The sequence below is a fragment of the Oncorhynchus nerka genome, linkage group LG24 (genome assembly GCF_034236695.1).
Source record: "Oncorhynchus nerka isolate Pitt River linkage group LG24, Oner_Uvic_2.0, whole genome shotgun sequence".
Lineage (NCBI taxonomy): Eukaryota > Metazoa > Chordata > Actinopteri > Salmoniformes > Salmonidae > Oncorhynchus > Oncorhynchus nerka.
In genome coordinates, this window is record NC_088419.1 from 84252024 (window position 1) to 84265506 (window position 13483).

The window sequence follows — 13483 nt, forward strand, 5'->3', positions numbered from 1 at the left end:
CAGTTCCTTTAAGCCAGTTCATTTAAGCCAGTTCCTCTAAGCCAGTTCCTTTAAGCCAGTTCCTTTAACCACTTCCTTTAAGCCAGTTCCTTTAACCACTTCCTTTAAGCCAGTTCCTTTAAGCCAGTTCCTTTAACCAGTTCCTTTAAGCCAGTTCCTTTAAGCCAGTTCCTTTAACCACTTCCTTTAAGCCAGTTCCTTTAAGCCAGTTCCTTTAACCACTTCCTTTAAGCCAGTTCCTTTAACCACGTCCTTTAAGCCAGTTCCTTTAACCAGTTCCTTTAAGCCAGTTCCTTTAAGCCACTTCCTTTAAGCCAGTTCCTTTAACCAGTTCCTTTAAGCCAGTTCCTTTAACCAGTTCCTTTAAGCCAGTTCCTTTAAGCCAGTTCCTTTAACCACTTCCTTTAAGCCAGTTCCTTTAACCAGTTCCTTTAACCACTTCCTTTAAGCCAGTTCCTTTAAGCCAGTTCCTTTAACCACTTCCTTTAACCACTTCCTTTAAGCCAGTTCCTTTAAGCCAGCTCCTTTAAGCCAGTTCCTTTAACCACTTCCTTTAACCACTTCCTTTAAGCCACTTCCTTTAAGCCAGTTCCTTTAAGCCACTTCCTTTAACCACTTCCTTTAGCCACTTCCTTTAAGCCAGTTCCTTTAAGCCAGTTTCTTTAAGCCAGTTCCTTTAACCACTTCCTTTAAGCCAGTTCCTTTAACCACTTCCTTTAACCACTTCCTTTAAGCCAGTTCCTTTAACCCCTTCCTTTAAGCCAGTTCCTTTAAGCCAGTTCCTTTAAGCCACTTCCTTTAACCACTTCCTTTAAGCCAGTTCCTTTAAGCCACTTCCTTTAACCACTTCCTTTAAGCCAGTTCCTTTAAGCCACTTCCTTTAAGCATCCTCATTATCACGTCAGTTTGCCCTGTAATGATCTAACCTAAGAAATGATGATGCTAACCAAAAACACTGTCTTTCTCAACACAGTCAAAGATATGTCCCAGGCCCCCAAGTTAAGACCAGTGACCTTATTTCTATGTATGCCCAGGCTGGAGTGTTTACCGTGGGTCACGGTGAAGGACAATACCTGACCGTGTCCAACAGCACCCTGCCAGACAAGGTGGACATGTCTTTCTTTTCATTACCTCCCTGAGAAGCAGAAGGCAAATATTTGCATTACAGACCTCAGATGGCTCTGCCGTGCTAGTCCTGCATACAAACAACCACCGTTCATATCGGACGGCCTGAGAATAGACTGTGGTGTTGCTGGGTTACGGTGTGTGTGTGTGTGTGTGGTTGTTCTGTGGTTGCCAGGGACATAACAGGTTGCCTCTCTTACCCACGGCCTTGCAGGTCTTGGTGCTGGGGTCCATCTCATAGCCCTGATAACATTCACACTTGTAGTCTCCTTTGTAGTTGATGCAGATCTGGCTGCAGGAGTCAGGCTTTTCACACTCATCTATGTCTGGGGAGAGAAGTCACAAATCCATCAATAACACAGGACCCACTCTGTGTCCACACAGACAGGAGAACAAGGGGTATTACGTAGAGATATCTCTAAGTACTGTTTGGAAAGAGAGAGTACAAGAAGTGAAGGGAATGTGGAAGAGATTGAGAGTCATTGGTCCTGTTGTAATGGCTGAATGGAATGGGGTTTCCATTAGGATGTGTTCCGTCCGGACATTTGACCGGCAGCATTTTAATGCACCAGACCCATATGCATTGGGTGTGTAACCTGATCAGGGTGTCTACCCACGCTGCTCAGGATGACACAAATCACATGTAGATTATGGTAATTCATATTAACATAACATGCAAGTCGAGGATGAAATGATGTGTGTTCCTTCTTACCTAATTCTGATGCACACTTTGAAGATGTTATAATAACTATCCACATGTACTTTTCCTCAGCCAACAAGACGAGTAATGAACAGTAAAATCAGTAGCCTACAGAATGTCAATCTACTATCCCCCATAGCAGAACAGTTGACCTATTCTATTGGTCAGCTTGGCGAGAAAAAAAATGCCAATTCTAAACAGTCTGGGACAGTTTGTGGATGATAGATTCCAAATTCAAACAACCAGTAGGCCTAGGATGAATAACACACGTTAAGATGCAACAGATAAGACAGTTTAGCTTAAAATGTTGATAAACTATTATTATATACATTATAAGCGAACAATGTACACAAGGCAGTAGGCAAGAATGTTCCTTCCATAACGCAATTAGCGGGAAAACTGTGTTGACAAAAGTGCACTGCACAATCAAGTGGTTTCATGTGACAGAGATTAAAATATCAATTATACATTTTGAAATAAGGGAGATCTAACTACTAACATGGGTTGCTAATATGACTAGGATTGTGCCTTTGGCTACAGGACGACAAAAGAAAGTTTATAGAAAATAATTGCCTCCACGGATATGGACTGATTTTGGCTATAAGCTGCTTTGAAGCAAGGTAAGACATGCCTCAGGTTTCAAACAATGAAGTATATATTTTCAAAATGCATACTGCTTCTAGCTCATTGCAAATTGGTGTGTGACGTGCTGATGAAGCCTGCTTTCCGTTGCCTTTGCATTTGCTGTTTGAGCAGCTCTCGCGTTGGCGGACAGATTTTCCACTCAAAGGCTCTGCATGCATGTGATATTACCAATATACTGTACACACGCGCCAATCCAATTCCATTAAATTACGCAAATGAACCTAAGGACCGATAAGCATGACCAGTCAAATATATTTCCATAGACTGGTATTGTCATCAATGAAGAGGCTGTAATGTATTTCCATAGACTGATATTGTCATCAATGAAGAGGCTAAAATGTATTTCCATAGACTGGTATTGTCATCAATGAAGAGGCTAAAATGTATTTCCATAGACTGGTATTGTCATCAATGAAGAGGCTGTAATGTATTTCCATAGACTGGTATTGTCATCAATGAAGAGGCTGTAATGTATTTCCATAGACTGGTATTGTCATCAATGAAGAGGCTAAAATGTATTTCCATAGACTGGTATTGTCATCAATGAAGAGGCTGTAATGTATTTCCATAGACTGGTATTGTCATCAATGAAGAGGCTGTAATGTATTTCCATAGACTGGTATTGTCATCAATGAAGAGGCTAAAATGTATTTCCATAGACTGGTATTGTCATCAATGAAGAGGCTAAAATGTATTTCCATAGACTGGTATTGTCATCAATGAAGAGGCTGTAATGTATTTCCATAGACTGGTATTGTCATCAATGAAGAGGCTAAAATGTATTTCCATAGACTGGTATTGTCATCAATGAAGAGGCTAAAATGTATTTCCATAGACTGGTATTGTCATCAATGAAGAGGCTAAAATGTATTTCCATAGACTGGTATTGTCATCAATGAAGAGGCTGTAATGTATTTCCATAGACTGGTATTGTCATCAATGAAGAGGCTAAAATGTATTTCCATAGACTGGGGACGTCATTTGCGGTCACAACTTGCAGGCTTGTTTTCGAGTTGCTGTGCGTTTTGTTGCCAACCTATTTTGCTACCTGACAACTTTACGGTTTTCACTTTTTAATTACCGTTCATATATTTATTTATTTTTTCCTCAACTTTTTCACTCCGGACGCTTTATCTGGACACGATTCGTCAGGACCTCCAACAGCCGAAGCTAAGTAGTAACATTAACATGATGCCTTCTAATTGCAGCCGCTGTGCTCGCCTTACGGCGAGGATAGCTGTACTGCAAGCCCAGCTTCAGACGCAATCGTTAGGCAAGGGTAATTTCAGTGTAGGAAAGGATGAAACAGCGTCTGTGCCACCAGTAAGTACAGATAGTAGTATAAATCCCCTGGCACAGTCCCCGCAGCCGGACAATTTTCTCACGGTTTCTGGAAGGAAATGCTGTAGGAACGCTCAACCGGTGTCGCTCATTCAGCCGACAGAAACTTTCAACCGGTTTTCCCCATTAAGCAGCGGGTCGGTGTCAGAGGCCGAGTCTTCTCTGGTCTCTACTCCTCCCGTTACGGGGTCTGAGATGCCGAAGCTTTCCACCATTAGCTCTGACAAATTGAAAACTCTAGTCATTGGCGACTCCATTACCCGCAGTATTAGACTTAAAACGAATCATCCAGCGATCATACACTGTTTACCAGGGGGCAGGGCTACCGACGTTAAGGCTAATCTGAAGATGGTGCTGGCTAAAGCTAAAACTGGCGAGTGTAGAGAGTATAGAGATATTGTTATCCACGTCGGCACCAACGATGTTAGGATGAAACAGTCAGAGATCACCAAGCGCAACATAGCTTCTGCGTGCATATCAGCTAGAAAGATGTGTCGGCATCGAGTAATTGTCTCTGGCCCCCTCCCAGTTAGGGGGAGTGATGAGCTCTACAGCAGTCTCACAACTCAATCGCTGGTTGAAAACTGTTTTCTGCCCCTCCCAAAAGATAGAATTTGTAGATAATTGGCCCTCTTTCTGGGACTCACCCACAAACAGGACCAAGCCTGACCTGCTGAGGAGTGACGGACTCCATCCTAGCTGGAGGGGTGCTCTCATCTTATCTACCAACATAGACAGGGCTCTAACTCCTCTAGCTCCACAATGAAATAGGGTGCAGGCCAGGCAGCAGGCTATTAGCCAGCCTGCCAGCATAGTGGAGTCTGCCACTAGCATAGTCAGTGTAGTCAGCTCAGCTATCACCATTGAGACCGTGTCTGTGCCTCGACCTAGGTTGGGCAAAACTAAACATGGCGGTGTTCGCCTTAGCAATCTCACTAGGATAAAGACCACCACCATTCCTGTCATTACTGAAAGAGATCATGATACCTCACATCTCAAAATAGGGCTACTTAATGTTAGATCCCTTACTTCAAAGGCAATTATAGTCAATGAACTAATCACTGATCATAATCTTGATGTGATTGGCCTGACTGAAACATGGCTTAAGCCTGATGAATTTACTGTGTTAAATGAGGCCTCACCTCCTGGCTACACTAGTGACCATATCCCCCGTGCATCCCGCAAAGGCGGAGGTGTTGCTAACATTTACGATAGCAAATTTCAATTTACAAAAAAAAAAATGACGTTTTCGTCTTTTGAGCTTCTAGTCATGAAATCTATGCAGCCTACTCAATCACTTTTTATAGCTACTGTTTACAGGCCTCCTGGGCCATATACAGCGTTTCTCACTGAGTTCCCTGAATTCCTATCGGACATTGTAGTCATTGCAGATAATATTCTAATCTTTGGTGACTTTAATATTCACATGGAAAAGTCCACAGACCCACTCCAAAAGGCTTTCGGAGCCATCATCGACTCAGTGGGTTTTGACCTACTCACTGTCACAGTCATACTCTGGACCTAGTTTTGTCCCATGGAATAAATGTTGTGGATCTTAATGTTTTTCCTCATAATCCTGGACTATCGGACCACCATTTTATTACGTTTGCAATTGCAACAAATAATCTACTCAGACCCCAACCAAGGAACATCAAAAGTCGTGCTATAAATTCACAGACAACACAAAGATTCCTTGATGCCCTTCCAGACTCCCTCTGCCTACCCAAGGACGCCAGAGGACAAAAATCCGTTAACCACCTAACTGAGGATCTCAATTTAACCTTGCGCAATACCCTAGATGCAGTTGCACCCCTAAAAACTAAAAGAATGTCTCATAAGAAACTAGCTCCCTGGTACACAGAAAATACCCGAGCTCTGAAGCAAGCTTCCAGAAAATTGGAACGGAAATGGCGCCACACCAAACTGGAAGTCTTCCGACTAGCTTGGAAGGACGGTACCGTGCAGTACCGAAGAGCCCTTACTGCTGCTCGATCATCCTATTTTTCTAACTTAATTGAGGAAAATAAGAACAATCCGGAATTCCTTTTAGATACTGTCGCAAAGCTAACTAAAAAGCAGCATTCCCCAAGAGAGGATGACTTTCACTTTAGCAGTGATAAATTCATGAACTTCTTTGAGGAAAAGATTATGATTATTAGAAAGCAAATTACGGACTCCTCTTTAAACCTGCGTATTCCTCCAAACCTCAGTTGTCCTGAGTCTGCACAAGTCTGCCAGGACCTAGGATCAAGAGAGACGCTCAAGTCTTTTAGTACTATATCTCTTGACACAATGATGAAAATAATCATGGCCTCTAAACCTTCAAGCTGCATACTGGACCCTATTCCAACTAAACTACTGAAAGAGCTGCTTCCTGTGCTTGGCCCTCCTATGTTGAACATAATAAACGGCTCTCTATCCACTGGATGTGTACCAAACTCACTAAAAGTGGCAGTAATAAAGCCTCTCTTGAAAAAGCCAAACCTTGACCCAGAAAATATAAAAAACTATCGGCCTATATCGAATCTTCCATTCCTCTCAAAAATTTTAGAGAAGGCTGTTGCGCAGCAACTCACTGCCTTCCTGAAGACAAACAATGTATACGAAATGCTTCAGTCTGGTTTTAGACCCCATCATAGCACTGAGACGGCACTTGTGAAGGTGGTAAATTACATTTTAATGGCATCGGACCGAGGCTCTGCATCTGTCCTCGTGCTCCTAGACCTTAGTGCTGCTTTTGATACCATCGATCACCACATTCTTTTGGAGAGATTGGAAACCCAAATTGGTCTACACGGACATGTTCTGGCCTGGTTTAGATCTTATCTGTCGGAAAGATATCAGTTTGTCTCTGTGAATGGTTTGTCCTCTGACAAATCAACTGTAAATTTTGGTGTTCCTCAAGGTTCTGTTTTAGGACCACTATTGCTTTCACTATATATTTAACCTCTTTGGGGATGTCATTCGAAAACATAATGTTAACTTTCACTACTATGCGGATGACACACAGCTGTACATTTCAATGAAACATGGTGAAGCCCCAAAATTGCCCTCGCTAGAAGCATGTGTTTCAGACATAAGGAAGTGGATGGCTGCAAACTTTCTACTATTAAACTCGGACAAAACAGAGATGCTTGTTCTAGGTCCCAAGAAACAAAGAGATCTTCTGTTGAATCTGACAATTAATCTTAATGGTTGTACAGTCGTCTCAAATAAAACTGTGAAGGACCTCGGCGTTACTCTGGACCCTGATCTCTCTTTTGAAGAACATATCAAGACCATTTCGAGGACAGCTTTTTTCCATCTACGTAACATTGCAAAAATCAGAAACTTTCTGTCCAAAAATGATGCAGAAAAATGTATCCATGCTTTTGTCACTTCTAGGTTAGACTACTGCAATGCTCTATTTTCCGGCTACCCGGATAAAGCACTAAATAAACTTCAGTTAGTGCTAAATACGGCTGTTAGAATCCTGACTAGAACCAAAAAAATTTGATCATATTACTCCAGTGCTAGCCTCTCTACACTGGCTTCCTGTCAAAGCAAGGGCTGATTTCAAGGTTTTACTGCTAACCTACAAAGCATTACATGGGCTTGCTCCTACCTATCTCTCTGATTTGGTCCTGCCGTACATACCTACACGTACGCTACGGTCACAAGACGCAGGCCTCCTAATTGTCCCTAGAATTTCTAAGTAAACAGCTGGAGGCAGGGCTTTCTCCTATAGAGCTCCATTTTTATGGAACGGTCTGCCTACCCATGTCAGAGACGCAAACTCGGTCTCAACCTTTAAGTCTTTACTGAAGACTCATCTCTTCAGTGGGTCATATGATTGAGTGTAGTCTGGCCCAGGAGTGGGAAGGTGAACGGAAAGGCTCTGGAGCAACGAACCGCCCTTGCTGTCTCTGCCTGGCCGGTTCCCCTCTTTCCACTGGGATTCTCTGCCTCTACCATGTTACGGGGGCTGAGTCACTGGCTTACTGGGGCTCTCTCATGCCGTCCCTGGGGGGGGGTGCGTTGATTCACTGTTGTGGTCAGCCTGTCTGGGTTGGCGCCCCCCCCCTTGGGTTGTGCCGTGGCGGAGATCTTTGTGGGCTATACTCGGCCTTGTCTCAGGATGGTAAGTTGGTGGTTGAAGATATCCCTCTAGTGGTGTGGGGGCTGTGCTTTGGCAAAGTGGGTGGGGTTATATCCTTCCTGTTTGGCCCTGTCCGGGGGGGTCCTCGGATGGGGCCACAGTGTCTCCTGACCCCTCCTGTCTCAGCCTCCAGTATTTATGCTGCAGTAGTTTATGTGTCGGGGGGCTAGGGTCAGTTTGTTATATCTGGAGTACTTCTCCTGTCCTATTCGGTGTCCTGTGTGAATCTAAGTGTGCGTTCTCGAATTCTCTCCTTCTCTCTTTCTTTCTCTCTCTCGGAGGACCTGAGCCCTAGGACCATGCCCCAGGACTACCTGACATGATGACTCCTTGCTGTCCCCAGTCCACCTGGCCATGCTGCTGCTCCAGTTTCAACTGGCCTGGGCCCTAGGACCATGTCCCAGGACTACCTGACATGATGACTCCTTGCTGTCCCCAGTCCACCTGGCCATGCTGCTGCTCCAGTTTCAACTGTTCTGCCTTACTATTATTCAACCATGCTGGTCATTTATGAACATTTGAACATCTTGGCCACGTTCTGTTATAATCTCCACCCGGCACAGCCAGAAGAGGACTGGCCACCCCACATATGCTCTCTCTAATTCTCTCTTTCTTTCTCTCTCTCGGAGGACCTGAGCCCTAGGACCGTGCCCCAGGACTACCTGACATGATGACTCCTTGCTGTCCCCAGTCCACCTGACTGTGCTGCTGCTCCAGTTTCAACTGTTCTGCCTTATTATTATTCGACCATGCTGGTCATTTATGAACATTTGAACATCTTGGTCATGTTCTGTTATAATCTCTACCCGGCACAGCCAGAAGAGGACTGGCCACCCCACATAGCCTGGTTCCTCTCTAGGTTTCTTCCTAGGTTTTGGCCTTTCTAGGGAGTTTTTCCTAGCCACCGTGCTTTTACACCTGCATTGTTTGCTGTTTGGGGTTTTAGGCTGGGTTTCTGTACAGCACTGAGATATCAGCTGATGTACGAAGGGCTATATAAATACATTTGATTTGATTTGATTTGACTGGTATTGTCATCAATGAAGAGGCTGTAATGTATTTCCATAGACTGGTATTGTCATCAATGAAGAGGCTAAAATGTATTTCCATAGACTGGTATTGTCATCAATGAAGAGGCTGTAATGTATTTCCATAGACTGGTATTGTCATCAATGAAGAGGCTAAAATGTATTTCCATAGACTGGTATTGTCATCAATGAAGAGGCTAAAATGTATTTCCATAGACTGGTATTGTCATCAATGAAGAGGCTAAAATGTATTTCCATAGACTGGTATTGTCATCAATGAAGAGGCTAAAATGTATTTCCATAGACTGGTATTGTCATCAATGAAGAGGCTAAAATGTATTTCCATAGACTGGTATTGTCATCAATGAAGAGGCTGTAATGTATTTCCATAGACTGGTATTGTCATCAATGAAGAGGCTGTAATGTATTTCCATAGACTGGTATTGTCATCAATGAAGAGGCTGTAATGTATTTCCATAGACTGGTATTGTCATCAATGAAGAGGCTGTAATGTATTTCCATAGACTGGTATTGTCATCAATGAAGAGGCTGTAATGTATTTCCATAGACTGGTATTGTCATCAATGAAGAGGCTGTAATGTATTTTTTCACCATGGGTTTGTTTCTTCTCCTGGACATTTGGCCGGTGCCAATTTTATTCATCAGGCTTTTCAACAAAAAAAATATCGGCCAAAAGCTGGCTATTACTGGCAAACGGAAACCCTGAATGGGAATGAGAGCCATTTTGTTGTGTTGAAGTAAGGTTTTAGATTGGGTCCTGTACCGTCACAGGTCTTGTCTGAGAGGGACAGGTTGTCTGGCCCTGTACCTTCACAGATCTTGTCTGAGAGGGGCAGGTTGTCTGGCCCTGTACCTTCACAGATCTTGTCCGAGAGGGGCAGGTTGTCTGGCCTTGTACCTTCACAGGTCTTGTCTGAGAGGGACAGGTTGTCTGGCCTTGTACCTTCACAGATCTTGTCTGAGAGGGGCAGGTTGTCTGGCACTCTACCAGACAACCTGGGCGGCAGGGTAGCCTAGTGGTTAGAGAGTTGAACTACTAACCGAAAGGTTGCAAGTTCAAATCCCCGAGCTGACAAGGTACAAATCTGTCGTTTTGCCCTTGAACAGGCAGTTAACCCACTGTTCCTAGGCCGTCATTGAAAATAAGAATGTGTTCTTAACTGACTTGCCTAGTAAAATAAAGGTAATTTTTTTTTTTTTTAAAGGTATTGTCTGAGAGGGACATGTTGTCTGGTACTCTACCTTCACAGGTCTTGTCTGAGAGGGACATGTTGTCTGGTACTCTACCTTCACAGGTCTTGTCTGAGAGGGACATGTTGTCTGGTACTCTACCTTCACAGGTCTTGTCTGAGAGGGACATGTTGTCTGGTACTCTACCTTCACAGGTCTTGTCTGAGAGGGACATGTTGTCTGGTACTCTACCTTCACAGGTCTTGTCTGAGAGGGACATGTTGTCTGGTACTCTACCTTCACAGGTCTTGTCTGAGAGGGACATGTTGTCTGGTACTCTACCTTCACAGGTCTTGTCTGAGAGGGACATGTTGTCTGGTACTCTACCTTCACAGGTCTTGTCTGAGAGGGACATGTTGTCTGGTACTCTACCTTCACAGGTCTTGTCTGAGAGGGACATGTTGTCTGGTACTCTACCTTCACAGGTCTTGTCTGAGAGGGACATGTTGTCTGGTACTCTACCTTCACAGGTCTTGTCTGAGAGGGACATGTTGTCTGGTACTCTACCTTCACAGGTCTTGTCTGAGAGGGACATGTTGTCTGGTACTCTACCTTCACAGGTCTTGTCTGAGAGGGACATGTTGTCTGGTACTCTACCTTCACAGGTCTTGTCTGAGAGGGACATGTTGTCTGGTACTCTACCTTCACAGGTCTTGTCTGAGAGGGACATGTTGTCTGGTACTCTACCTTCACAGGTCTTGTCTGAGAGGGACATGTTGTCTGGTACTCTACCTTCACAGGTCTTGTCTGAGAGGGACATGTTGTCTGGTACTCTACCTTCACAGGTCTTGTATGAGAGGGACAGGTTGTTTGGTACTCTACCTTCACAGGTCTTGTCTGAGAGGGACAGGTTGTCTGGTACTCTACCTTCACAGGTCTTGTCTGAGAGGGACATGTTGTCTGGTACTCTACCTTCACAGGTCTTGTCTGAGAGGGACATGTTGTCTGGTACTCTACCTTCACAGGTCTTGTCTGAGAGGGACATGTTGTCTGGTACTCTACCTTCACAGGTCTTGTCTGAGAGGGACATGTTGTCTGGTACTCTACCTTCACAGGTCTTGTCTGAGAGGGACAGGTTGTCTGGTACTCTACCTTCACAGGTCTTGTATGAGAGGGACAGGTTGTTTGGTACTCTACCTTCACAGGTCTTGAAAATCAAAATCAAATCAAATTTTATTTGTCACATACACATGGTTAGCAGATGTTAATGCGAGTGTAGCGAAATGCTTGTGCTTCTAGTTCCGACAATGCAGTGATAACCAACAAGTAATCTAACTAACAATTCACAGGTCTTGTATGAGAGGGACAGGTTGTTTGGTACTCTACCTTCACAGGTCTTCTTGTCCATTAGTTGGTATCCAGAGGGACAGTCACACGCATAGCCAATCCTCCTGTCTCTGCAGATGTGAGAGCAGCCTCCATTTTTGTCTGCGCACTCATTCACACCTAGAGAGAGAGGTAGGGAGAGAGAGAGAGGGGGGGAGAGATAGAGAGAGAGGGATGAAAGGAGGAATAGAGGGAGGGAAGGGAGTTAAACATCAATAAAACAACCAATATATTGGTGTGTGTGTACCTGGGGAGACTCTAGGGGAATATGTAGCTATCAGACACCTGGAACCAGTCCAGAATGCACTGGGACTCAAGAGGGGGCAGCTATTCATCAGGTCCCCCTGTCTAATCTGATTTCCTCAGAGGAGCAGTTCTCCTTCCCTTGTCCCTCCATCCATCCATCCCTCCTCCCCATATCCCTCTCCTTTTTCCCCTTATCCCTCCCTCCATCCCTCCTCCTCCCCATATCCCTCTCCTTTCTACCCTTATCCCTCCATCCATCCATCCATCCCTCCTCCCCATATCCCTCTCCTTTCTCCCCTTATCCCTCCCTCCATCCATCCCTCCTCCTCCCCATATCCCTCTCCTTTCTCCCCTTATCCCTCCCTCCATCCATCTATCCCTCCTCCTCCCCATATCCCTCTCCTTTCTCCCCTTATCCCTCCCTCCATCCATCCCTCCTCCTCCCCATATCCCTCTCCTTTCTCCCCTTATCCCTCCCTCTATCCATCCCTCCTCCTCCCCATATCCCTCTCCTTTCTCCCCTTATCCCTCCCTCCATCCATCCATCCATCCCTCCTCCCCATATCCCTCTCCTTTCTCCCCTTATCCCTCCCTCCATCCATCCCTCCTCCTCCCCATATCCCTCTCCTTTCTCCCCTTATCCCTCCCTCCATCCATCCCTCCTCCTCCCCATATCCCTCTCCTTTCTCCCCTTATCCCTCCCTCCATCCATCCCTCCTCCTCCCCATATCCCTCTCCTTTCTCCCCTTATCCCTCCCTCCCTCCATCCATCCATCCATCCATCCCTCCTCCCCATATCCCTCTCCTTTCTCCCCTTATCCCTCCCTCCATCCATCCATCCCTCCTCCCCATATCCCTCTCCTTTCTCCCCTTATCCCTCCCTCTATCCATCCATCCCTCCTCCTCCCCATATCCCCCCATATCCCTGTTAGTGAGTCATTTAACGGTTAGAGAGTCATTTAACGGTTAGTGAGTAATTTAACGGTTAGTGAGTCATTTAACTGTTAGTGAGTCATTTAACTGTTAGTGAGTCATTTAACGGTTAGTGAGTCATTTAACTGTTAGTGAGTGATATTGCACCCATGGTAAACACAATAAAACATTTAGTGTTGTGAAATGACTTGTGGATATCAACATGCTACATGTATGCTAAGATAAATAATGATCATTTATGAAGATGTCCTATCTTCCATATTAACCAACATTACATTACATCACTCACATGGTTTCACTAGTACATAAGACATGTAATATGTCTGTCTATAAGCATAACATGTACGGCAAAGATGTAATGTCTCAGATGTTAATGTCCAGCATACCAAATCCTGCTATTTCATGATTACAAAAGATAGTGCTGGAGCTGATCTGAATGTTGACACACGGTTGACCAATCAGAAATACAGAGCTAGAGGTTCCGGAGCATTCCACTGTGAGGTCCATGACTAAAGAGCTCTAAATTGTAATTCTCTATGGTAGGGAGCTAATCTATATGGTGCCTTATGGGTAGTGTAGTCAGAACACGTTTCCTAGCCATGAACACTCGAGGGAAGAGAGAGAGAGCTGAGAGTTGTCCTGATGTACTCTCCCTTGATGAAATTACGCTCTGATTAATAGCACAGTGGCCATCTGCATGTTAATTGGATGCTAATAAGTGTGTGTGTGTGTGTGTACATTTATTAGTGT

At 44.6% G+C, this 13483-nt stretch overlaps 1 protein-coding gene across 2 annotated transcripts in view; it reads right to left on the reverse strand.

The window, feature by feature from the left end:
- The window catches only part of LOC115123456 (low-density lipoprotein receptor-related protein 8-like), a 421425-nt gene that overhangs the window by 90262 nt on the left and 317680 nt on the right, over positions 1-13483 (reverse strand). For both annotated transcript variants that reach the window (XM_065009221.1, XM_065009220.1), the window contains exons 8-9: positions 11555-11674; positions 1326-1451 (exon numbers count right to left, since the gene is read on the reverse strand). In XM_065009221.1, coding sequence (XP_064865293.1) covers positions 1326-1451; positions 11555-11674 — 246 coding nt within the window. The remainder of the gene's footprint in view (positions 1-1325; positions 1452-11554; positions 11675-13483) is intronic.